Source organism: Phytophthora parasitica, assembly GCF_000247585.1.
Source record: "Phytophthora parasitica INRA-310 unplaced genomic scaffold supercont2.11, whole genome shotgun sequence".
Classification (NCBI taxonomy): domain Eukaryota; phylum Oomycota; class Peronosporomycetes; order Peronosporales; family Peronosporaceae; genus Phytophthora; species Phytophthora nicotianae.
Window position 1 is genome coordinate 891816 of NW_008648997.1, and position 21951 is coordinate 913766.

Here is a 21951-nt window from a genome sequence, read left to right on the forward strand (position 1 = left end):
CAGGCTTCCACGAATGAACGTGCAATAAAACTCGCCAGAGTCGTCATTGTATTAGCTGTAGCTGTAGATGTGACCGCTACCTCTGCCCTTGCTGTCAAAACGTAGCTGCTGGTAGACGAGCATAAATTCCTGTTCGTCCAATTTATATCGATGTATAATATTCAAGAATCTTGTAATTAAAAAAGGTATCCGTCAAGCACCTAGGTGGACGTATTACGTTTATTCTCGAGGTCATTGTACTAAATAAACTTACAGCATTCTGATGATGCTACACGTTTGTGGGCACCACCATTGCTTGACAAATGAACTATATGGATAAGATCGTCTTTGACTTATTAGCAGGGAATACACTTATTTCCAAGTAACGAGAACTACTACAGCGAGTGTAGGAAATGAACGCCCACCCTCCTGATATTTTAATAAGGTGGGCCGCTGCTGCTGCTGCGTGAATGTGGTTAGATTGCATCCAGAAATCTTCTGTAACGAAAAATGCGAGTTGGACGAGAGTGAACCCGCTCTTAATTGATTGTATCATTATTATAGCCAGGTTAGTCAACCTGCTATACCATGATAGACTTTAGTACGTCCCAAAAAACTTAACAACATGAAAATGCGGATGGCGGTCCGCTGGAATGTTGTGCGAAGTGTACAATGATGGCTCCGGAGTAAATCCGAAAGTCACGAGACTGTTGGCCACTCAAATGGCTCTCTGGTGGACATTCACCGGTAGGCCAACAGAGAGGCATGTAGGAAATGTGCATATTTATATATATATTAGGCCGTTTCTACTTCATTACGTAGGGTTTTTCGCTTAGCAGCATGTTTTCTTCGTCGAGGGAGGGATTTGGTGATTCGGGTGCCATGGCGTCCATTCCCGCTGGATCAGGGTTAGATTAAAAAACCTCTCTCATTTTCGTAGGTTCTAAAACGTTCCGGTTTTTTCTTACTGGATGATTGCATTATACATCCTCGATTTTATTCTTTCTTGTTTTGGAAATAAAGTCCAGAGAGTCCAGAACGACAAGGTGTACGATCTATTGAATCTTCATTTGACTTTGGAAGAGAGTAAGCTTCGATCTGAGCGCTTTGTCAGCGTCGTAGCGCCATCTACTGCATCTTCTTCTTGGGTACGCACACTCGCGAGCACGCAGAGCTGTACCCTGCAACGTTTGGATCTCTCCCATGCGCGTGTACCGACGTCTGTATTGTTGCGAGAGTTGGCTACATTGCCACGTTTAACGCATCTCCGTCTACCACGGCAAATACTGCGAGACGAAAACCTGGAGCATCTTGTAGCTGCACTAGCGTATGCTCAGTTCCTACCGCAGCTTCGAGGACTTGACGAGAATGTTCGTCAGGCTATGGATCGATTGGAGAAATCCTATCTCATGCAACTCGACATGGTCACGTTCCTGTTACAAAAACCCAGTGTGAATACCGCAGCTGGAGACCGTACCCCATCGTAACCTAGCTACTTGTTGTCAGTTAATTCAAAACTCAAGCAATAATTGGATTATTGATGCAATGTGAGCTCCTCTTGTCGCAGCAGCAGTAAAGGTTACAGCGCAGCTTTCCTTTTCCGCATTAGACACTCAATTTTGCGACAAAGAACATGAAGTATTGCATCGAAACCTTATTACTGCGGTGCGAACGTCAAGGAAATCTTCTTGAAAAATAATGTTAGGCATTGCTTCCCATCAATAATGCAATATTCCCTTTTCCCGAAATGAATAATCTGTTGAACGGTGCATTTCAGATGAAATAAATAATTTACTGTTATTTTCGGAAATTATGTTATTGACAATGCTAATTTCGGAGGTGGGTGTTCCGGGTTCCATTTGTGGAATTAGTTTCAAAGTAGCAAATGATTGTCGTCGGAATCGGACCATGTTTCGTTATTTTCGTGGCAGTCCTGATATTTACAATTGGTATCCGAACATTCAAGGAGAATCTAGGCTTGAGTACCGAGTTGAAAGGTCAACTCTACGTTTTGGTAACCGAAGCAACAATTGCAATCATTTATCCAAGCTTTCTGCAGTATTTACCTCCACACGACTCCTAACAATCGTGCCGGAATCGTATTATTACTTCCTCTCATCAAGCTGATCATGAAAAATATTGTAGCCTGGCCATCCTCTCACTTGGAAGACTACGTCCCTCGTATAGCAGTGTTTTCTATCGACGTGTTTAATGCGCTGTATATCTCAACATGTATGTAGACAGCGAAGTCGACGTTAGCGACGATCTTCATCATATCTGTCGATGCTTTAAACGGAGCCATATCGTTTTATTCCGTGCTTAATCGCACCCGGGTGAGCCATCAACAAATACAACAACCAGAATTACTGCCAGAAGGTGATAGCAATGCACCGATTGAGCTTTTTACGGCAGCGATGACTATTACTGGGCATATCCGGGTCTTCGAGACGAAGAACGGGAAGATGATTCGTATTTGTTCTACGTTTACGCTGAACCTTGGAGCTGAAAATGAGCGGGTATTAAACTCCCTACTCAACCACCAGATAGCATTCCTGTCTCGTGGAAATCGAATAGCTTCTCGAGTGGCTTCTAGAACTAGAATTTGGACCCGCGGGTCAGTGAGTATTCACCCTAACTCGGATATCAAACAACCAAAGCACAACTCAGATATTATCGGGCCATTCGAGTCGAATGAATTATTATCGAAACAGTCAACGACTCATAAACTTTCTCTCGAGGAGCAACGCATTACGTTAGTGGAAGGTATGCTGGAATTGCTATTTCAGTGTGAATATCACGCACTAGTCGAGTATGTCGAGTGTGCAATACCCATGCTCTTTGGTGTGTATTTGACGATACTGTGTCAGCTCCGGTACACAAATACTACCTGCATACACGCGATATGGTACCTGGACAACTTGGAACTATGATTACGAGTCTTATTATCTACGTATCACCGGAAGTTCTTTCGTTTGTGATGCTGCATTTTGCACTCAAACGCAAATTAAACCTGTCGACACTGTATCACTAGCATTCCCCACGTCGTCCAGCTGCAGAGTCGATTGTTTGTATGGATTTTATTCATTCTCCAGTTCACCCTACAACATTACGGTGTCGATTTTACCTTTCAGTTCGTGTGGGTAAAATAAATAGTAAGATACGGACTAAGACCATCATTTACCCCGCCCAACTGCACAAAAATAATATCTTCCAATCAGAACACGTATAATTGACCAACCAGCGTCCGTCCCGTGACAACAGTCGCGATCTTCCGACATTCTCCAACTTGCCTGCCAGGATGAACCCCGATGTACTGGACTTCCTTCTTGCCAACGACCCGCTGGGCTGTCTGCGTCCCAGACCAGCAATAAATGCCAATAATATAATGTCCCAAGCCATGATCTCGTCCTTCTCTATGGATGTATCCACCTACTCCAGCGATCTGTACGAGTATCCGGCTACCAATCGACCCGTCAACGGTCTACCCAACGCCTTCGTCATGTGCTGGGAGAATGTCCTAGTCCCAACGAAGTGGATGCGTCAGCATCTCGGACTTAGGCCGTCAGTATCAGCTCTCCAAGCTGCCAAACAGCGAGTTCTACGCACTCCAAACCTCCAAGCAGCACTTGCCTCAGTCGAGCAAGATCTCATTCAACTGCTCAATTCAGTGTCGGCGTACGGTCCACTCTTCATTGTCAGCGAAGAGGGCGTACAGTTCGTCGAAGCCATGTGCAAAACCTTCTTCCCGAGACTGGCCTATTGTCTCGGCAGCACGACTATGATGACCAGCGTTCACGTCATTGGAGCTCCAACCAGGTTCCAATCTGCAGCGGATAAAGCCGCGTGGAGAGTCAATTTACTGCAAAGTTTGTGTCGGGATCGACTGTTTGGTGGAGCTCCACAGAGGATCTTTGATCCGATAATGGGCAAGTTCGGACTGGTAGTAGTGAGTCCGCACCAAACGGACATCGCAGCCTGTGGCGACGCCTACAAGGCGGCACCATACGTCGTCGCTAAGAGCGTACACGTGCAGAATGCACGACATCTCACTCTTGAACAATTCACGCTGCATCTACGAACTCTGGCTGAGTACGTCCCGCAAGCCACTCCATGCGACACAAGCTTCGCCATTCAACTCTAAACCTTATTTTCTGATCCCTATTTTAGTTTCGGGAGATTTCTGGTTTTTTTTTTTTTTTTTTTTTTTACAAGGGATGCCTTTTGTTTTTGTTTAATTCTTTTTACATGCTATGGAATATCCAACTTCTTTTTTTCGACGTGTTAGTAACTGACTTGCGAGGTTGTCGGTTGTCTTTGCTGACTATTGTGCCAGTCTTGATGCGCTAATTCCATCTACGAAGACAACGGGTACACGCGTTAGCTTGTTGCTGGGCGCTTTACTATCTTTTTACTTGTTCGAACACGCATGCGCACCTGTTTAAAGTGACTCGCAGCGTCGACGAGAGCTGCATCTGTCGCTCTTCGGGCTCGTGATAATACGAGGCTGCGTCTTTCGTGAAATCTGGTGCTTGTGTCGGCTTTGATAGACTCGCCACTTTCAGCTAATTGCTCTCTTGTTCGCGACGTCAGCTCTGTCAATTGCGTCTTCCACTTGGACATCCGATCGCTGCTTTGCTTCTCATAGTCTGCAAGATTGAACACACTGTTATCTGCTTCGAATCCTTCCTGCTTCTCGTGTAGGTCCTGCTCGTTGTGTGGTAGCTCCATTAATGCGCGGTTCTCGACCATTGGTGAAGGGAGAGGCAACACGGCTGCGTTGTCTGGTGCTGAGGTTTCGCTCTGTGTTGACAACGCTGATAATGGGGCCTTTTCTGTTGAGGATCGTCGGAATTGGTCCACTTGCATGAGGTTGGGTAGTCGCTCGAAAAAGAGTTGTGCGTAAGCGGGCATATGACGTACGAACGGGTTCCCAGTGAGTCTGAGGACACGAAGAGATTTAGGGAACTCGCCGACATCAAAGTCCTCGATGTAGTTCATCGACAGATCTAGAAACTTGAGCTGCAATCGTACCCACAGGTCAGTATAACATTCTAGCATTATTTAACCAGTATCATAACGAACGACGTACATTGTGCAGGTGCTTGAGGTTCTTAACTTCTCGGATTCGGTTGCCCGCAAGAGCAAGGAACGTGAGCAGGTTATGATCGTCAAAGCCTTCGATGTTTTCGATCAGGTTGTACTGGAGATACAGCTCCTCCACGTGTGTGAAGGCGTCCAAGTTCTCGATCTTACCAATGTCTAGCCAATCCAACCGCAGTATTTTCTTGCGCAATATCGCCTCAACCTCCTTGTCTTCGTGCTCTGAGCTTCGAGTCCGTCGCGTGGACTTCTTGGACACTGCACAACTTTCTCGGATGAGTCTCATACTTAATTGAACAGGCCGTTCGTTCTCCGCTGGCGTGTTCAAGGCCATATCCACCATCTCCTCGTCCAGAGCTGCCATCTCTGCGTCCGGATCCGCCTGTTCCACTTCCGCCAATCCGTCACACGACAACTGAGAGGTGCGCGATCCCTTGAGCCCTAAACTTGCCAGCCAGCGCTTATCTCGAGACGCCATGACTCGCTCAATCGCTCGCTGGTCCTCGACGCGACGGACGTTCAAAGTCGCGAATAGTTCCATGCCACACCGCAGCAGAATAATAGTCTCCACACTTCTCGTCCCTTTCGATCGCATCCGTTACATGGGACGAGGTGGCCAGTCAAGTTGAAGTGCTCGGCCAATCAGAATGCAGAGCGCGTGGGTTGTGATCATATGCTGTTGCCTTAGACACCCGTACGGTCTTGGGCAGCTGCAACATACGCTAATGCCACTGAGTGGCGTACCTTATCATTTCTCTATCGACTCCATAAATTCTCAGCATACTTACCCCTATATTTGGCTCTGTTTATCTTCGCAGATGCTCTAAATCTGTATTTGTTTTCCAGAAGCCGCTCTCTGCTATCGACGTTTTTGAGTGATCAGCGCACACATGGCGCTCTTCTACGATGTCTGGAAGAGCAGAGACACCACACTTATGCGTCTACAGAAGCTTCTCGAGTGCGTTATAGCTCGACGTGTACTCAGTGTTATGTGAGTCGGTCTCTAACTCTGTTTGTATCTGTAGTGACGCTGAGGCCCAAGCTGATACTGAGCGCACCGCAGCAACGCACATCCAGCGCCTCTTCCGAGGACAGCGTGTTCGCGCTGCTGTGACTGCCCAAACGTAAGCGTCTTCACCTCTATATTCACTCTTTATTGAGCTTTAATTCCAATTGTTTACAGGGATGCCGAACTTACGATCTCGCGCGTGTTTCGCGGACACCTTGCACGACAACAGTGTAAACGTCTACGCGCTGACGTGGAGCGAACACATCGCCGTGTAGTATTGGATTTCTACGCTGTAGTCATTCAGAAAATTGCACGAGGAGTCCAAAGTCGGACACGTCGTCTGGATTTCCGAAAACGCAAAGCTTACATTAGTGAGCTTGCAGCCAAGGGGGATACCATGCGTCGTATGTTAGACGAGAATCTCCGCAAACAGCAAGAACAGGAAAAATTAGACACCGAAAAGGCAGCAAGAGAGGAACTTGTGAAGATCACTCAAGATCTCCACCACTTGGTGAGTACTCGTGCGGTCGCGGGCATCTTCAACTCGCCCACGCAAGCAGCGACCGCCACAAGTTTCGGTGTTCCAGTAGAGAGCCATATACGCGAAAATGCTCATCGGGTGGTGACGTCAAGGCTTGCTAATGCCCGACCACCGTCGAGGTTAGCGCCGTACCCACCTTCAAACAAAACTACACTGCAAGCTACCGGTCCCTACGATGCTATACAACAAGAGAAACGCAAGCAAACGAAGTATCATAAACTTCGACGTATCGGCAGTTCAGACTTTGCAGCTGTCTACAATCCAGAGCAAGACGTGGCTCGGAAGCGTAATGCCCCGGGTATTAACTCTGGCACTGAATATGTGGACGAGTGGCGGAATCCCTATAAGAAACGAGGAGTGCCTCGCAACAAGCGCGACCTGTTGCCACAGCTGACTACACTAGGACGATATCCAGATACTCCGTTCTATTTGACATATGGAGGCAACAAGAGCAAAGTGCTAGCGAATGACCGCTTCGACGTGTAAAATGAAATATATATCAGATGAAAAATGGGTGCATCTCGCGAAATTTGGGAACGCGAGACTTGAAAAGGTCATTTTTCTTATTCGTCGCTGATCTTCTTGAGCTCGTTCATGTTGGTACCGGCCAGACGCTCGCCTTGAGTGCCAGTAAATAAAAATATCCATTAATTCGTCCACATTTCACTGCAAATCTTGCAATAACGTACCAAAGAATTTGAGGCTAGAGATGACAGTCTCCTCAGCGCCGTTGTTCTCCTCCACGAAGACGGTGAGGCTCTTTACGCGCTGGAACTTAACGAAGCGCAGTTCCACGTCGTTCTCGGGAAGGAGATCTTCGTCTTTAAGTTCGATGGTCTGCGTGGGATCCACATCTCCAGCGTCAGAAAATCCCAGGTGGGGGCGGTTCACATACAGTTTAATGACGCGAGGGGCCTCCTCGCCTTGCGGCGCCACAATGTTAAGCGAGAAGACTTTGACGGCATCCTGAAACTCCAGATACAGCATCAGTTGCTCTGAAAAACGTAGTAAGCAAACGGGAGGTTAGATATAAGCTGGATATGATACGTGTTGGACTCGCACCATCGGCATCTGACTTGAGCACGAGCGAGTCGTCGCCCATGAAGAGGTTGCGGAAGGGCTTGTTAGGGTTTTCATTAAGGCAGTAGCAGTCCTTGGTACTAATGGCCTCCTGGAGGTCCCCGTAAGCGCGGGTCTTGGCGGCGGCGGCGGCCGAGCTCATGATAGTGCAGATTCCCCGCGATAGAAACGAGTTTAGAAACTGCACTCACGTGTACATAAAATTTAATAAAATAATTTTAATGTAAATCACATATTTGATATTCAAGGGTTATCTTCCTGGGTTTAGTATTTAACTGAATCTCAACACTGGATATGATTTACGAAATCGCGAGAGCCACTTCTTATGTCACGCATGCTTATTAAGAGGAGAATCGGCACGCAACCTCGAATTACCTGACCTATTTAGCGTGGTTCTGGAGCACGACATGTCGTGGTCTCGTAAGACTAACCTATACGGTTGTCCCGAGTTTGGATCTTGCATTCGGCATCGCAACCTGGAGGTTTGTCCTGTTGGTGCTCTGGGTTTGTATTTTTTTCTTCAGATGGAGTATCCAAAATGAAGCCATCCCTAATGTATTGGAGCCTAACCAATGGTATGATATTAAAGTACTTAAGTCCGGAAAAGATTCGAAAACGCCATTAACATACCGAGCCCATTATGACGCAACTGTGAAAGCATTCATTGCTCTTGGAATGCGCTCGAAGGCGAAGACACACGCCGCGCGAGGTTCTGGGTCGAAAATGACCGAATATGCTGGTGCAACAGAAGCACAGATTAGGCGATTTGGTAGATGGAATAATGATGCCATGGAGGGATGTTACCTTTATGCTCTACCGCGGGATGCCATGCGCTCACTTGCCGGGTTTTCTCCGGATAGGCGATCCTTTTACTTGGAGCGGGTCGTTCTAGATCCGCCGGACAGCTTGCAACGCGAGGAGCTGAAAGCAAAGATTGTTACGGAAAATCACCCCAAGCATTGCGTTTAAACGAGGTTATTCCTGACTTGATTGATCACCTTAAACAAAAGCAATAACAAACATTAATGCACATCGATGAAAAGATAGGCGAGGTTAGATCGACTGTTCATAATTTAACAGGAGCATTCCAGCAACTTACTTCGTGTGGCGCTTGCTATCTTATCTCCATTGGCGTCGGTTCTTTATGTGGGACTTGCAAGTGATGAAAAGAGCACATCAATGTGGTGTAGTAATTTCCACGGGAACTATAGCAACTAGTGTAGGTAGGATAAACCCACAACAATACGTCTACTAGAACGGTAAACGACCGTTCAGGTGTGATCTAAAGTCCCAGACTCAGCCTTACACCGGGACAGACTGGACCTGCAAATCGTCTATATAGGCCAACCAGTAAGATTAAGAAGACGCGACTAGCACGAGCAAAGCGAGTAGGTGTTATGAATCCTCAAGGTCCCAACAGCGGAAGGGTACCAGGCACGAATAAGCCTTTTACGAGGGCGCCGAGTGTTCAACACTCGACTGGAAGAATATATGGGAGGCAACTTGCTCCCCCCAACACGTGCAAATGGGCACAATAAAGCCGTCACGTAAACTTCCGATATATAATCAGCCAATACACACACTCTCTTGGTCTTGCCGGATGAACCCTCGCTAGTAAGCTTCGAGTCCACCGACAGGCATAACACACCAAAACAAGCTTATCCAGACGCTTACCTTAAAGCCGGACCCCGCTCGTGTGTTTGAGTGGAAATTCTGTTCTGTTATTTATGGTGCCCTTTCGGGCTCTTCCTATTATGCAATCCTATTTAGGTCTACAAATATCAAGTGAACTATGATCCGTTATGGATCGCTACACATGCCAACAGTTACCTCAACTGTCCTTGTGCCTTCTCATGTCTCCGCCGAGCGTTCAACTGCTAGTCGTACCCACCGAAGAGCCATTCGAACCGTCACCGACTCGAAGTACTGTATTCCGTCAGTTCTTGACCGCTGAATGCGAACCCAGCTTCACCGATACGAACCTCCCGACTTGAGTGACATCTTGGTCAGAGTCGGACCCGACGAGCGTTTGGTACAGTCCGCGTCGAAACTATATACGCACTTGATAAATGAAGATTTCTCTTCAGGTAGTGCGAGTTTCATTTAACTCTAAGTGTCACAATACGTGGATAACTATTTAAAATTGACCCTGAAAGCTTAGCCTGCCTGACAAAAGATTTTTTTTCACAATCGAAAATATAACGGTAAGTGATCGCGTCAAAACTATATACGCATAATTTTAAATTCATCTAGTAGTGTGCTGTGGCTCCATTTAAAGCAATTGCCATGTGCAAACGTTTAGGTGCGTTTTTTTTTTTTTACCAACTTCTTGATGTAGTCTTGTTCAATGCGAGCCCATTCCGTCTTGATGCAGGCCTTCAATTCAGTCCGGGTGTCAAATTGACGACCATTTGCGTACACTCGGCTGGCCAAGAGTCCCCACACGTTCTCGATGATGTTGAAGTCGGGGCTCTTGGCAGGCACACCATTGTCGAGACGTTCTTAGCTCGAAGGAATGCCTTGGTGAGCCTGGCCGCATGAATTGATGCATTATCCTGCTGGAAAATAGGTTCAATATCGCCCATTTTTAGCCGAAGTTTGTCCAGGTAAGGAAGCAAATTTTCTCGCAGTGTCGCCGTGTATTTAGCAGCATCCTGCCTCCCCTCGAGGAAAGCCACGTCAGTGTTTCCATACATCGACACTCCAGCCCATATCATCACGGTTCCTCCACCGTTGACTCGCTTCGACATGAGTTTCGGCGCCACCCTGACGTCGTGCCAGTAACAACGGTAGCCATCAGGTCCGTCCAAATTGAATTTCTTTTCGTCAGTTAATACGACACGTCTCCAATACTTGCTAATATCCGCAAATTGTTTCGCGAATTTTACCCTAGCTACCTTGTGATAAAGCTTTAGCGCTGGAACAGGTTTTCTCTTTGAGAAGGTGGCGTAGGGACTTCTCCGTAGCACACGAAGGACCGTAGATACACTAGGGCGGACGGGAAAAGGGCCGCGATCTTCTTGGAGGACAGGACAGGAGGTTGCGAGAAACAGCTAGGACAGGAGGTTGCGAGAAACAGCTAGACAAAAAATCTGCCTGGCCTCCCGCTCGTGAAGAATCGATGGTCTGCCCACTTTCTTAGGCTGGTGTGTCCGTGTGGACGCCTTCAGGAAGTTCCTAATGGCCCCCTCGTCGCGTTTAATGCGTCGGGCGATCTCACGATTACTTAGTCCTTCTTCCTTGTAGCCTTTAATGCGCTCACGATCCGTCACAGTCAAAAGCTTCCCTCGCGGCATCAAAATTGGATGTGTTGGCTGATAGTGATGGCCCCAAGAGGGCGTTTTTTGAGCTCTTTCCATTGGGCTGCTTTATTTGCAAAAATAGCCACTTTAGCTTTAGGTATTTCAAATTTGGTTAAGTGCGTATATAGTTTTGACGCGATCACTTACCGTTATATTTTCGATTGTGAAAAAAAAAAATTGTTAGGTTAGTTAAGCTTTCAGGGTTGCTTCTTAACAGTTATCCACGTACTATAGCGCGTAGCTTGACATTTAACTCGCACTACCAGAAGAGAATTCTTCATTTTTCAAGTGCGTATATAGTTTTGACGCGGACTGTAGTGACGTATCCCGGATGTCTTGTACCGTAGTCACCACCTGTCGCATGACCGAGCGTTCGTGGCTTGAGCAACTTGAATGTAGCCACTTTATCGATTACTTAGAAATCGCTACACCACGACTGCCCCTGTCGCAATGGAAGCCACGCCACTGGCGCCCGTTGTGACATCATAGCGTTCCTCCGTCAGAGGTGGACGTATCGGTAGATCCTTATTTTCAATCGTGTCCAAATCTTCAGCCATGCCTATTGATCACGTTCCAGCTTCTACGTCCCTTGCTATCAACTGCACGGCTCTTAACGTGTACTCTTAACATTGATAGCAACACGAAAATCCGCACAACGACTTCACCCACGTAATCAATGGCAACTACTCACTGGATTACGAGTAGAGAAGCGAGGAAAAATATTCCTCTCCAACGCCATGGCATACCGGCTAGTACTCAGTGGTTGGAACTCACCATTCTTGACTGATCTTCACGAGCAGCACCAAACACCAAGACAGACTCCAAAAATATTTTACAATGTGATTGTCGTTTGTAAATCTCACAAATGAGTTCTGCTCCGCAGTTTTCGGCAAAGTATGGAGCACGAAAGAGGTCGTAATCCATAATAATCTTCCAGTGAACTTTCACTTCCAAATTGTCGCCTACAACCTTTAGGCAACTTAGAATATTGATGCCACAAACCGCGGAGGCTTTACCATGTCCATGTGTGTATGTATGTGTGTGTGTGTGTGTGTGTGTGTGTGTGTTTTCGAGTCGATGAACCGCCATTCGTTGACGAAGTGAAGTCCTGAATCTTGGTGTTTGCTCAGTCAGCATGCCGATAGCAGCACTAGTTTGTTGATAGAGCCCTGTTTTGGCGCTGATACGATATCGATACGATATCGTACAATTAATCTGATTTGGGGTGTGCACTTCGAAATTTAACCCCTCCAGCCCGAATAAATTTTAGTTTTTTATATTGCATATGCACCATAATTTGACTTGGTGTTTGTATTCAAAGGGATGTGGGTGGGTAGGGTTGCTGGTCGTAGTCGGGCGGGAATGAGCATGGACATGGCTAAACTGCACGTAACCTGCATATGTAGCTCGAAACTACGCGGAGGAAACAGCATAACGCAGCGGAATTGGCCGTATTATAAACAGACGCAGTACAGACACGAGCCATGCGTGCCGGTTTATACATTTCGTAGAGTTTAAATTTTCAAAATTAGAAACTGAAAACTTCCCATACAATTCCTCATATTTAAAGAAGGGGTGTCGTCCCAATGAGCTAGCGCAATCAATTGACGCTTGCTCTGGCTTCTGGGTAATCAGTTGATGCGTGTCCAGCACGCATAGTCAAACTAAGTATAAAAAAATCGCTCGTAAGAGCCGGACTATCTGAATACATTACCTATGACATTGTAAGTTAGACGTTCGCAAACTGCATTTTTTTAAACATTAAATCGCATATATTCAACTTTATATGCATCTTACCAACTATATGTTCATCCTACGTCGTTTACTTGTGCTAGCCGGGAGCAAGAGGCGTAAGAGGTTCGACTGGTGTACTTGGTGTAGAAGGGGGAACCTGCAGTCGGTTCGGCAGCTCGGGGGCACTCTGATACTTCTCCCGGTATCAGCAGGAACTAACTTACCATTCCTCCACTCGCGATGCCAGATATCCCAGCACGTCATCGCCACCCCGCGCATCTGCCGGCAAGGCTTCATGCACAGGAATATCGGCCCCGACTCGCTGCACGCATCGCAGAAGGAGGCAGTTGTTGTAGCACGTTTATCACTGCCACGTAGGAGCCAGCACACCTTACACGCTCGCTGCCGACGCTTCGGTTGTGTGTCCCTGTTCCGCCAATCATCGAGTTGTTTGGGGGCGTGTAGAGCCTCTCCTGTGTCGACGACAGCTGGTGCAGTGGCATCCTCACCTGAACCATGCTGCGTTCCGAAGGTGTTACCTTCGTACATGTCAGACGCCCGCAGCTGGCGAAGCTGCAAGTGCAGCTTCTTCATGTACTTCACGTGGCTCAATGGGCGTGAGGGCTTCTGTTTGTGATAGGCCTTGTGTACAATGTAGCCATTTACTATTGCCAAGTCAATAAGCCCGAGCACCATAGACTTGTAGTATTTTCGGAATCGTACGGCCCGCTGGATTGAATAGCGTTACAGGCGCAGCTGATCAAGCACGTCCACGCCTCCCATAAAGGCGTGATAATCTTTCACGACTCGTGGACACGGCACTTCGACTTGATCCGCTCGATCTTGGCGGACTATACGATCCATCTCGAGGCTCCCGCCTGTACACAAGAAGTGGACCGGCCGCAAATCCCACCAACTGATGGTGGTGATGTTCGGTACTAACTTGGACTTCGAGCATTTGAATGAGCCCCGATCAATGGTAGCTGAACGAGTCTTCCTCTTCTCAATCACATCCCTGCAATAGCCCAGTCGGCTTGTCATGATCGTCCCAACACAGTAAAATCCCATGAGTAGAAGTTGAATTGCCAATACCACTGACCTGTAAAAGCGATCGACAACTATGCGATGCATCCCTTCCTTGCGGGCATCCGAGCCAAACACTCCAAGAAGATTTCGCACTACCGCAGCCGGTCCAGACTTCATGTCGGTAGTGTGTGCGTCGCTAATGTGCTGCTTCTTGCCGCAGTATACCTCAAACCTGTATATATGCGGCATAAAATTTCATATCATCCAATGTTAGTCTGCATTATGCATCATAAGATTAATTTAGGGCAAAAAAAAAAAACGTACCGAATGCAGTACGCAGTTACAGCACTGCATAGCATGAAGAGCTTAGTACCCCATTTGTGGGGCTTATCCTTCATGGAGACACGAATCTTGTTGAACGCCGAACGGCTAGGCAGCATTGCTTCGTCAAACGCCAAGTGCGAAGGCGCCACATACCCCCTCTCGAAAGTCCTTTGAAGCACTTCGACGACTTTACGAATCTTCCAGGCTCTGTCCGTTGCAGCGCGTGGGTCGCCGCTCGGATTGAAGTGCAAGTTGCGCGATATTTCCATAAAGCGCTCCCGTCGCAAGACGAATCCAAAAGCGCCAAGTGGAATAGCTCCTTCGTCGTTCGTCTTCCACTGATGAGCAAGTTTTTCACGGTTCGGGGCGATCGTCCGTGCAAGCAGTAGTCCGATAAAGCGGCACAACTCGTGGGGTTGTATCGGCTACGATCCTTCCATCTCTGTCCGAATCTCACGCTTTGTCTTCTTCGGGAGGTCCGGATTGAGCCGCTGTTTGCTGCAATATTGCTTGTACGGTTCATCCAAACGCAGCGGAGCCATTTCACGTCCATAGTCGTTGGAACACACGGCAATGTGCTGCCATAACGCCACTGGCATAAAGAAAAAGAAGAGTGCTAGCGGTGAGTCTGCATTGCGTAGGGCTTCTCCAGTAGGAGCTGAGTACCCTTTCCGTAACCCAGGGTAACTCTGCGTGTTGTTCACGGGCTGATATAGACTCGTCAGGTACTCGAAGGTGTCCGGTTCTGTAGCATCTTACCACCCATTTTGCAGACATATCACTTACGACGTCGTTCTTCAGATTACCAGCCAGAACTTGATCTTCACCGCCACAACTATCCAAAAAGCGCTCAGCAAAAAGCTCTTCGGCAGCAAAATCAGGCTCGGTAGGTTCAGGTTCAGGTCCGTCGTCGATTGCGAAAGTGTCCGTGCGGCCCTCATCACTGTCCTCTCCGTCATCCAAGTCATCTTTTTCCGCATCATCACCGGAGTCCATTGCCCCGTACGCGGTTGCTTCATCTCCGTCACCAATGTCATTGAGAGTGTCATCATTGTCGTCTAGCAACTCGTTGCTGAAAGCTTCCTGGCTACAGTCTCCTCCTTCGTTAGAATCTGCTCAAAATTACATACCACACTAAACGTCAGCAATGCAGTATTATATGCAGTATATGATTCAGGATACAATGCACCATAAGATGCGCCATTGGATGCAACAAAATATTCAGCATAGAATGCAGCTTACCCGGCTCGTATTCACTGCCTTCTTCAGCGGATTCGGCGGAGGCGTCGTCGGTTGGAGCTTCTACGTCGGATCCGGAGTGTTCATCGATTGATCCTGTGCTACCACTGCTAACGTGAGGAGATGTCGCGATCAAGACTGGCCGCGGTGGTGGTGTGGATGCCATGGGGCTTTCCGTTGTTGCCAGTGAACGTCGCGCTGAGCGCGAAGTATGTCGACCACGCTCAGGAGTTGCTGGTGAACCAGCGCTGGTTTCGGGCACAGTGGCGATCACTGGAGGGCCAGCGGTGCTTGGAACAAGGGTTGCAGAAGTACCAGTTGGTTCATCTGTGCCTACTATCAGTGCGCCGTACGTCTCTCGGACAACGTGAGCAGCTGGTGCTATCTCAGCATCACCAGGGTTCGTTGGGCGAGGGGTTCGTGAGCGAGCGCGAAGCACTGTACATATATGCAAAGAATTAGAGGACAGTTAACTTTACATCATATTAGTAAACGTACTGTTAGCGTAATACTCGAGAACAGCGCTTTCTCCCATGAAGTAGTCTACACCTTCCTCTCCATCGGCGCTGCAATCGGGGCGGATGTAGCGGTTCCGATCGTCCAAGCTGCGGCTTGGCGGTCGCTAGTTTGTCCACCCTTGAGACTTCAGTTCTCGCCGTACCGACCGGAAGGACAAGTCATGTGAGCTTACGTCGCAGTCATGGACTACTTTTCATCTCGGCATCACCATCTTGATCGCACTTGAGCCCTTGGCGCGCAAATTTCTAAATGAGAAAGAAGTTCGTTTGTCGGCGTGCTGCTGTTAGGTATTCCCCGTCTATCCCGATAAACACATCGCAAATCAGTGTCTCAAATTTAGGAAAAATGGGGGACTATCTCTTGCAGATAGGTTTAGGTATTGCAACAGAAAAAAACAAGTTAAGAAAGCCGGTTAACCTAAAAATTGGAAAACAACTGGCAAAGGAAAAAAAAACCCAAAAAAAAAACAAAGCAAAAAAGCCCCTTTGGTGCAAAAAGCAAGTTAACAAAAAATACTTAAACAGCATTATGCAGCACGTCGGGCTTGAGGGGTTAAACTAAATAAATTTTATTTGTGTCGTCGCCGTCTCGATTAAGTACGTCTGTGATAGTTTGCGAGGTGCTATCGTGTGAAAGAAGGTGTATCTGAGAGACGGGGTAAGCTATCAAATATGACCATTTCATACTTTTATGCAATACAAACAAAGTCTGCTTCGCTCGAAGAAGCTGGAAAATCTAGCAGGTATCCATTCACACAAACGTTCAAATTTTGGGACTTCATTTGTCGGCGCATCTAGTGCGCCTACTTCGCAGCCATAGCATATGCTCTTTCGATACTGCTACAGTAGCGTACAATTCGAAGCTATCGTAGCAAAAATACTATGGGTTTTAACCCAGAGTTCATCCATAGATCGTACTTACCCAGAATCCTCACACATTACATAACCTACAGATACCGGTCCAGCAAAGTTGAAGGACGTGTCAAAACGTATCTATTACTGTATAACCTCTTCGATAAGTATATAATCTGTGATATTGACCCAACCGCCGAAGATCAGCATACATTACCTTCTGTTTTAATATTTGAAATAGAAGGTAATGTAGGCTATTTAATAGCCTATCAGAAAGTACATTTCCTACCATATTTAGATAGTCCATCACACCCAAGCAATATGCACCATAAAACCCAAAAAAACCGACCTCGATGATGTAGAATCGAACACCATCGAACAAACATAAAATTAGTAAGAACAGTTTCAAAAATATTCGATCAATTGCTCAAATCACGTGTAGATGCTGTAGCTGCGAAGATGGCAAAGGGGATGCAATGTGAAATAGCCTTGAGTAAATTAAGGTGGGTTCCATGAATCCTGTTAAGCTTAAGAGTGTTTGCTCGATGCGAAAATCTAAGGAGTTGTTTATCGTAGCAGTTAATTTTTTTTTTGAATATTTCTAGATTCGTAGAAAAAAAATGTGGGTGGAATCGACATGTGACTGATGACATAGGTACCCTATCGGATAGTAGTGGCTTCATTCCGATTACTTAACATACACCTCAATATTGGCGTGCATACGGTATGCTTAGGCTGAGCCTTGAATATCTTACATGAAGAGATATACCAAGTGCTATTATTGCCTCAGGAATTTGACAATTGCCAATGGTAAATTTTTATAAAATTAAACAGGGCTATTAGCTTTGGAATTCTAGAAATGACGTGCAATACGAGGGATCGAGTCTAACACCGCCGATTAGAACATCAGCACCGTAATGTTGAGGAGTAGCACCTTTGTAACAAAGGCACATGATTACCGCATTTGCGCATAATAGCACCGCAATAGTGTTTAAAATGCAGTGCTTCGAATGTATTTTAATAAATAAGGACAAATATTAGCATTCCAAACATCTTTACATACCGTGTAAAGATTGTTCTGACCACATCTACCAAAATAGTCTGCTCGTGAATAGTATTGGAACTAGAGGGGCTGCCATAATTAAACCAACGCAGAGCAATGATTTTGGCGCATTACCGGTGGGAGGAAACGTAGGCCATGGCTCAACGTTTGCTGGTAAATCTACCGCTAACATAGCATATAATAGTGATATAAGCTAATTATCCATGTCTCCCACTTCTACCTTACCAAGGAATCTGATACCGATACACCAGAGACCATTAGGCGCCCAAGGCTCCCGTGGACGTTACTATGGTGCACGCCAACGGGATATACAGTGCCATATTCAAGCTTTACAAATAGACTTCCTAGCAAAGTATTAACCAAGTATAATGAATCGAGGTGTAACCTCGCACGTGAACACATCGTCCGTGGAGAGCTTGCTCCAGCGGCAACTAAACACCAAAACAGGACTATCTAAACAAATGTGTATCTTCTCGCTGTCAAGCCAGCGGGATTGAGTGTCTGTGCAGATACAAAAAAGTAGTTTGCGAGGAGAATCTTGTGGAGGAAGATGGCCATATAATACCGTTTGTTGGAGAAGGATCCGATACCCAGCCAATGCGAGTTGGCATTACGTCTTATTCGCTATTGGAGACCTACATTGCAGTGCAAATGATCCCCGTTGTACAACCGTATTGCACGTTGACAGCACACATAATACAGTGGTAATTCACGTGAGCAAGCGTTATACTGCGCATCATCTGCGTCGGTCATCTAGTATCAAGCCTCAAACGTCACTGCAAAGCGATCACGAAGAACCCTCTTCAGGTAAGCTAAAATCCACGCGATATCATCTGCCCGGCGCTGCGATGCGCAGTAGAAGACAATAGGAAAATATCTCCCAGGCGGATCAGAAATTCGTAGTATGAAGACCGGATATCGCGTGCTCCGTCAACGACCGTCCTCATGTGTTGGTTCCATGTTATCCAAAATGTGAAGGTGAAAACCTGTGCACTAGATGGTGTGACTAGAAAAATGATATTTCGTGATCTCAACCGTCTCCATTTTTGTACTTCTAGAGATCAATATCAGCTTCAGAAGCAAAAATATTAGCGGCATGGCGCACCGCCTTTGTTTTATGCCCTCGGTATAAACAAGTTGCTAAGACTCTGATTTTCCAATGGATAGAACACACTTCGGCTGAAACGGAAACAATTGTGTAGTCAAGATTTTCAAAGTGGCAGATTTTCCACACTCCTCCTGGATCCAACAACCCATTAGAACAGTATCACAAGACTTTGAAATCAGTTAACAATTCGGATCGCGCTACGCCAATCGAGCTTCTTCAACGTTTGGATCGATCAAGAATAGCATTTATCGCAAAACATATTTCTTTCAACGAGGTTGCACATGTTTTTGCCCGCCTAAAAGCATTATACTATCGCATCAAGAGAAACGGAGCTATTCAAGGTAAAGCTATTCCTCCTGTTGGTAACATGCGGCTGGCCCGTGTCATCTCAGCACCGTGGGTTGGAAACAAAAGCAATCGTCAAAAAGAAATATCCGATTATGACGAGGGAGAGTTTGTAGCATGGGAGTAGCGACGAATATATTACCGACAATGATTCTGGAGAAAATAATTACAACTCAGATGCGTTAACGGGCTCGGTACTAATGTGGAAGGTCCCATAGACGATCCGCGTATTATCGAAACTGACCGAGATACACCATCTTGCCTGCAGGATATACCGGATCTGAAATTAAGAACTAGCGATGAATTTTACGACGAGGATCTGAATTTGCCTTTTAAATCGGCATACACACTGCAAGAGGATATGCCTAGAGACGGGTGGATCATCGATCGGGCTTCGAGATCTTGCCAGTGCCGATTTAATGCGAAGTTCGCGATGTGCTTACACGTTATAGAAGCTGCAAAAATACTAGGTATTCCATGTCCTGGAAAGCCCAAACCCAAGCGGAGACTTGTGAAGCGAACTAACAGAACTCGAGCCCAGAACAGAAGACAAAGACGACTAAATAACCAACAAACCCGAATCCATGGGACGATCAGTGCCAATAGTGATAGAATACGAACGGTGTGCAATTCGGTCCTCCTCCACGACCGCCAACTAGAGGAAATACGTTTGATCAAGATCAAAACCATCTCAACTATACGAGTACGATTACGGTATTAACGCTGTCCATTTTGGACTGTAGCGCATCTACATATACACACACCAATGAGGTACTGATCAGTAACTCCACGGAGGCTCCTGTATCCGATACACCGTCAGTTCCTGCATTCATCCACAGTACCCCAGTTCCAATCCTTACTAACAGACCCCATCAGCAGCTTCAAGCTTCCTCAACGGGTGCAAGGGACGGCCAACACGCTAACTCGTCATTAAATTCAAATGCGGGGTCAACTCGAAGACCGACCATCTCCTCACGTCAATCATGCACCCAAACAAAGCGAAGAAGGCTATACTACCTCCGTTCGGAAAATATCGCACGATCGGGAATGTAGCAAATACTGCTCAAAACGAATACCCCTCCAATCTGATCAGGATTTGAAAATCCGAATCTCCCGCCCATTTTTCCTCCCTCCGCCCACCGCTCATTTCGAAACTTGGGCAGAAATGCTTAGAAGACAAGCAACTGATCAGGAGCGCCAAGCGATTTGGGAGACGCTGCTTCGTCATAGCAACAGAGGAGTACTCGCCTACGGAGAAATTGCGCAAGCCGCGGAGGAGTTTGGCTTTCATCGCTCTGCTGTTTCGCGAATGTGGAAGCGAGGCAGTGCCGCATTGGGGACAGGTGTGGCTGCTGACGTCAACTCACACAAGCATGAGCGAGGGAGGAAGAAGGTGGACCGCGTCTCGATCTGTAATCGCATCGCCCAATCAGCCAGCGCAAAGTCCCGACCTCAACTGCCTGGATTTAGGGCTGTTCGTCAGCATTCAGTCTGTGCAGTCGCGCACAACATCTCGCACAATTCAAGACATAATCCAGGAGGTTGAGCATGCGTGGGAAATCATGACTGCAGAAACGCTGAACAAGACATTCTTGACGTTACAGCTGGTCATGAAGGAGATCATGAATTATGAAGGCCGCAACGACTACAAATGGCTCACTTTCACAACGATAAGCTGATCCGAGCTGGAAAACTTCCAGCATCGTTGCAGTGCGATACTACAAGTTTCGGCCTTGCGCAGCAATCTATCCTGGCGCTCGCAGTTGCTTCGTGGATCGATCCGCCACTTCCGCAAGCTTCTACTCAGCCTTCTCCGCGCTCTCCCCCGCTCTCCCCGCCATCACCTACACATTTTGACCCATTTCTATACTTTTAATGCGGCGGAGCATGCACGCCTGCAGCGTACTACGATCTTTTAGTGTTTTTATTCTCGAGATCTTGTCGAAGTCGCCGCCACCTCTGAGCAGTTTATAATCCCCAAAAAAACGAGGCGGAGCGCTGCAACTTTTTTTTAGATCGTGCGATATTTCCGAACGGAGGTAGTAGTAGATAACAATGTTGTCCACATGGGAATGGTGCATGCATTCATGCATAGTATCTTAGCTCAAGTTTGGTTTGCATGAAGCATATATTATATCAGTGACGCTGTTCAATTTCACGGTGTTGTAGACTTCATTTACGGTGATGATGCACATTTCTGCAGTGTTGTAGCTTAAATATAAGGTGATCATCACTAAGGATGCGTTATTTGCAGCTGTCTGTGTTTACGGTGGTGAGATCCATTATTACAGTGGTTCATTACCCTCGGGCAGTGAGAGTGCAGTGAGTGTGCAGTACAGCGAGTGGCGGAACAATTTAATCTCTATTTTCGTCCAGCCGCCAAAAAGGACTAAGGCGTGATTTTTTTTTAAAACAAAACATTTAAAGTTAAAACCCAGAGCTGTTTCGGGCGAAAGCACAGCTTTGTAAAGTTTTCAGATTGATTAATTGATTGGCAGACCAAACACATTTGTTTCTGTGTTCCTCTTACATACTTCATTTGGAACGTAGATATATTTTCAGGAAGGTATATAGCACGAGAATTTTACGTTCGACATTGGACGTCTGCCAAAAATGGTGTTAGCACCCGCCGTATTTGCAGCAAATAAGTCGCTGGATAATGCGACTTAAAGCTGGATGAGACGGTTGGATCGTCTCGTTAAACACGCCTTTCTCTATCGATAATGTCGTG

General features: G+C 46.7%; 9 protein-coding genes across 12 annotated transcripts; 4 read left to right on the forward strand and 5 right to left on the reverse strand.

Annotated features, from left to right (window-relative positions):
• Window positions 1-861: 861 nt before the first annotated feature.
• PPTG_22060 (hypothetical protein) lies at window positions 862-1466 on the forward strand (the record flags this gene model as incomplete). Its single annotated transcript, XM_008901667.1, has 2 exons — window positions 862-887; window positions 1094-1466. The coding sequence occupies 2 exons, from the start codon at window positions 862-864 to the stop codon at window positions 1464-1466; spliced, it is 399 nt and encodes a 132-aa protein (XP_008899915.1).
• Window positions 1467-2393: 927 nt separating this feature from the next.
• Window positions 2394-4120, forward strand: PPTG_07260 (hypothetical protein; the record flags this gene model as incomplete). The annotated part of the gene is made up of 2 exons (XM_008901427.1): window positions 2394-2851; window positions 3277-4120. The coding sequence occupies 2 exons, from the start codon at window positions 2394-2396 to the stop codon at window positions 4118-4120; spliced, it is 1302 nt and encodes a 433-aa protein (XP_008899675.1).
• Window positions 4121-4169: 49 nt separating this feature from the next.
• PPTG_07261 lies at window positions 4170-5794 on the reverse strand. Of its 2 annotated transcripts, XM_008901428.1 has the most exons (3): window positions 5069-5794; window positions 4414-4998; window positions 4170-4332 (listed from the first exon to the last, which is right to left on the reverse strand). In XM_008901428.1, the coding sequence occupies exons 1-3, from the start codon at window positions 5672-5674 to the stop codon at window positions 4261-4263; spliced, it is 1263 nt and encodes a 420-aa protein (XP_008899676.1). In that variant the 5' UTR covers window positions 5675-5794; the 3' UTR covers window positions 4170-4260. The 2 variants fall into 2 exon arrangements, with proteins under 2 accessions (XP_008899676.1, XP_008899677.1); XM_008901429.1 differs by having other exon boundaries at window positions 4170-4998.
• Window positions 5785-7320, forward strand: PPTG_07262 (hypothetical protein). Its single transcript, XM_008901430.1, has 3 exons — window positions 5785-6037; window positions 6105-6203; window positions 6263-7320. Exons 1-3 carry the CDS (start codon window positions 5970-5972, stop codon window positions 7113-7115), a joined length of 1020 nt encoding a protein of 339 aa, XP_008899678.1. The 5' UTR covers window positions 5785-5969; the 3' UTR covers window positions 7116-7320.
• On the reverse strand, window positions 6938-7904 carry PPTG_07263 (hypothetical protein). 3 transcript variants are annotated; one of them, XM_008901433.1, is made up of 3 exons: window positions 7692-7904; window positions 7319-7595; window positions 6938-7248 (listed from the first exon to the last, which is right to left on the reverse strand). In XM_008901433.1, the coding sequence occupies exons 1-3, from the start codon at window positions 7764-7766 to the stop codon at window positions 7193-7195; spliced, it is 408 nt and encodes a 135-aa protein (XP_008899681.1). In that variant the 5' UTR covers window positions 7767-7904; the 3' UTR covers window positions 6938-7192. The 3 variants fall into 3 exon arrangements, with proteins under 3 accessions (XP_008899681.1, XP_008899679.1, XP_008899680.1); XM_008901431.1 differs by having other exon boundaries at window positions 7319-7624; XM_008901432.1 differs by lacking the exon at window positions 6938-7248 and having other exon boundaries at window positions 7250-7624.
• A 3532-nt stretch (window positions 7905-11436) lies between these two features.
• On the reverse strand, window positions 11437-11568 carry PPTG_22061 (hypothetical protein; the record flags this gene model as incomplete). Its single annotated transcript, XM_008901668.1, has 1 exon — window positions 11437-11568. The coding sequence occupies one exon, from the start codon at window positions 11566-11568 to the stop codon at window positions 11437-11439; it is 132 nt and encodes a 43-aa protein (XP_008899916.1).
• Window positions 11569-12811: 1243 nt separating this feature from the next.
• Window positions 12812-13441, reverse strand: PPTG_07264 (hypothetical protein; the record flags this gene model as incomplete). The annotated part of the gene is made up of 1 exon (XM_008901434.1): window positions 12812-13441. The coding sequence occupies one exon, from the start codon at window positions 13439-13441 to the stop codon at window positions 12812-12814; it is 630 nt and encodes a 209-aa protein (XP_008899682.1).
• Window positions 13442-14520: 1079 nt separating this feature from the next.
• PPTG_07265 (hypothetical protein) lies at window positions 14521-15869 on the reverse strand (the record flags this gene model as incomplete). The annotated part of the gene is made up of 4 exons (XM_008901435.1): window positions 14521-14840; window positions 14902-15207; window positions 15338-15772; window positions 15833-15869. 4 exons carry the CDS (start codon window positions 15867-15869, stop codon window positions 14521-14523), a joined length of 1098 nt encoding a protein of 365 aa, XP_008899683.1.
• Window positions 15870-20385: 4516 nt separating this feature from the next.
• PPTG_07266 (hypothetical protein) lies at window positions 20386-20899 on the forward strand (the record flags this gene model as incomplete). The annotated part of the gene is made up of 2 exons (XM_008901436.1): window positions 20386-20632; window positions 20691-20899. The coding sequence occupies 2 exons, from the start codon at window positions 20386-20388 to the stop codon at window positions 20897-20899; spliced, it is 456 nt and encodes a 151-aa protein (XP_008899684.1).
• Window positions 20900-21951: the final 1052 nt, after the last annotated feature.